Below are 1,533 nucleotides of genomic sequence, written 5' to 3'. Positions count from 1 at the left end.
ACCTTAGGTGCCTTCTACGGATAAGAAAACCTGTTTTCGAAAATTAATGAAGTTTCAGCTAAGAAAATATTCTAACTTCCTAAAATTTGTTTTGATCGATTTGCTTTGACAAAATATTAAAAAAAAATGATTTTTGCCTTTTCTTTCTCATCAATCTATGATTTCGCTATAGTTTGTTTTGTGATTTTCACAAACTCTTGTTCTATGATGCATATCTATACAACATGTGGTGTTTGGGAGTTTGGAGCAACCACAAGATGGGTTTTTTCGGCTGATGAGAAAGGGGCTAGGCTACTGTTACTGGAATCAAATTCTACCTTAGAGGTTTTTAAAAGAATGGTTTTGGAGGATTTTGATATGGAAGAAGATAGCTTACCCGATTTGGAGTTGAGTTATCTACCTACTGAGTTGATCAATACATCAACTTGTCCACCTGTGATCATTGCAAATGATCGACAGCTTCAGAATTTTGTTGGTTTTGTTCAAAAGTGTTTTTCTACTCGATTGTGTGTAACATCTAAAGCCAAAGTTGAGAATCTGAATGAACCAGACTTTGATCTTAACAAGTCGCCAGCTGATTCAAGTACTGCTCAAGAGGAGGGAAACTCGGTTGATAGGGGGAACGAACCAGCTCATGTGTTTGTTGAGAGGCAGTGCGAGAAAAACAAAGAAAAGATTAGCAGAGTCGAAGTTGATGAGGATGCCTATCATGCTGATACCATGATCTCGGCCAAAGAGGACATACATAAGATGTCAAAGTTTTCTGTGCTCAATATTGTTAAGAAGGGACAATTGTTTGAGAACAAAACTTTGCTGAAAGCGACTTTCGAGATATGTGCAATGAAGCATAACTTTCACTACGAGGTTATCAAAACGGATAGACAGCTTTGGTATGTTAGATGTGAGGATAATGCATGCAATTGGTGTGTTCGAGCAGAGTGTTTGAAGGATTCTGCATATTTCATTATCAAAAAGATAAGCAAAACCAAATCGGGTAGGACTGCTTCGGCCAAAACTATAGGTAGTCTGATTATGCATAGATATGAAGGGGTTAAGGAAGGGCCGAAATGCAATGATATAATACAGATTATGCTTATGGATCATGGCTGTGAGATCACGAAATCTTTAGCATGGGATGCTCGTGAATATGCGGTTAATGCTGTTGGAGGTATACCAGAGAGAAGTTATGGAACAATACCGAAATACTTGCACATGCTGAGAGAGGCTAATCCGGGTACACATTCATCGTATGAGATTGACAGCAAAGGGAGATTTCAGTACCTGTTTATTGTATTTGGGCAATCGATACGAGGATTTAACAGAGTCATAAGGAGGGTTATTGTGGTTGATGGCACTTTTCTGAAGAACAAATACAAAGGAGTTCTATTGGTTGCAACTGCTGTAGATGGAAATTCTAATTTGTATCCTCTTGCATTCGGAGTAGTTGACTCAGAGAATGAAAATTCTTGGGAATGGTTTATGAGACAACTAAATATTGTCATTGCTGATGATCATCATTTGGCTTTTATTTCG

At 37.9% G+C, this 1,533-nt stretch overlaps 1 protein-coding gene across 1 annotated transcript in view; it reads left to right on the top strand.

Annotated features, from left to right (window-relative positions):
- The first annotated feature begins 336 nt into the window (after positions 1-336).
- Positions 337-1,533, top strand: part of LOC106303160 — a 1,814-nt gene continuing 617 nt past the window's right edge. The window contains exon 1 of the mRNA XM_013739500.1: positions 337-1,421. Within this exon, the coding sequence (XP_013594954.1) occupies positions 337-1,421 (1,085 nt within the window). The remainder of the gene's footprint in view (positions 1,422-1,533) is intronic.

The sequence above is a fragment of the Brassica oleracea genome, chromosome C7 (assembly GCF_000695525.1).
Source record: "Brassica oleracea var. oleracea cultivar TO1000 chromosome C7, BOL, whole genome shotgun sequence".
NCBI lineage: Eukaryota > Viridiplantae > Streptophyta > Magnoliopsida > Brassicales > Brassicaceae > Brassica > Brassica oleracea.
This window is presented reverse-complemented; position numbering and strand designations above follow the sequence as displayed.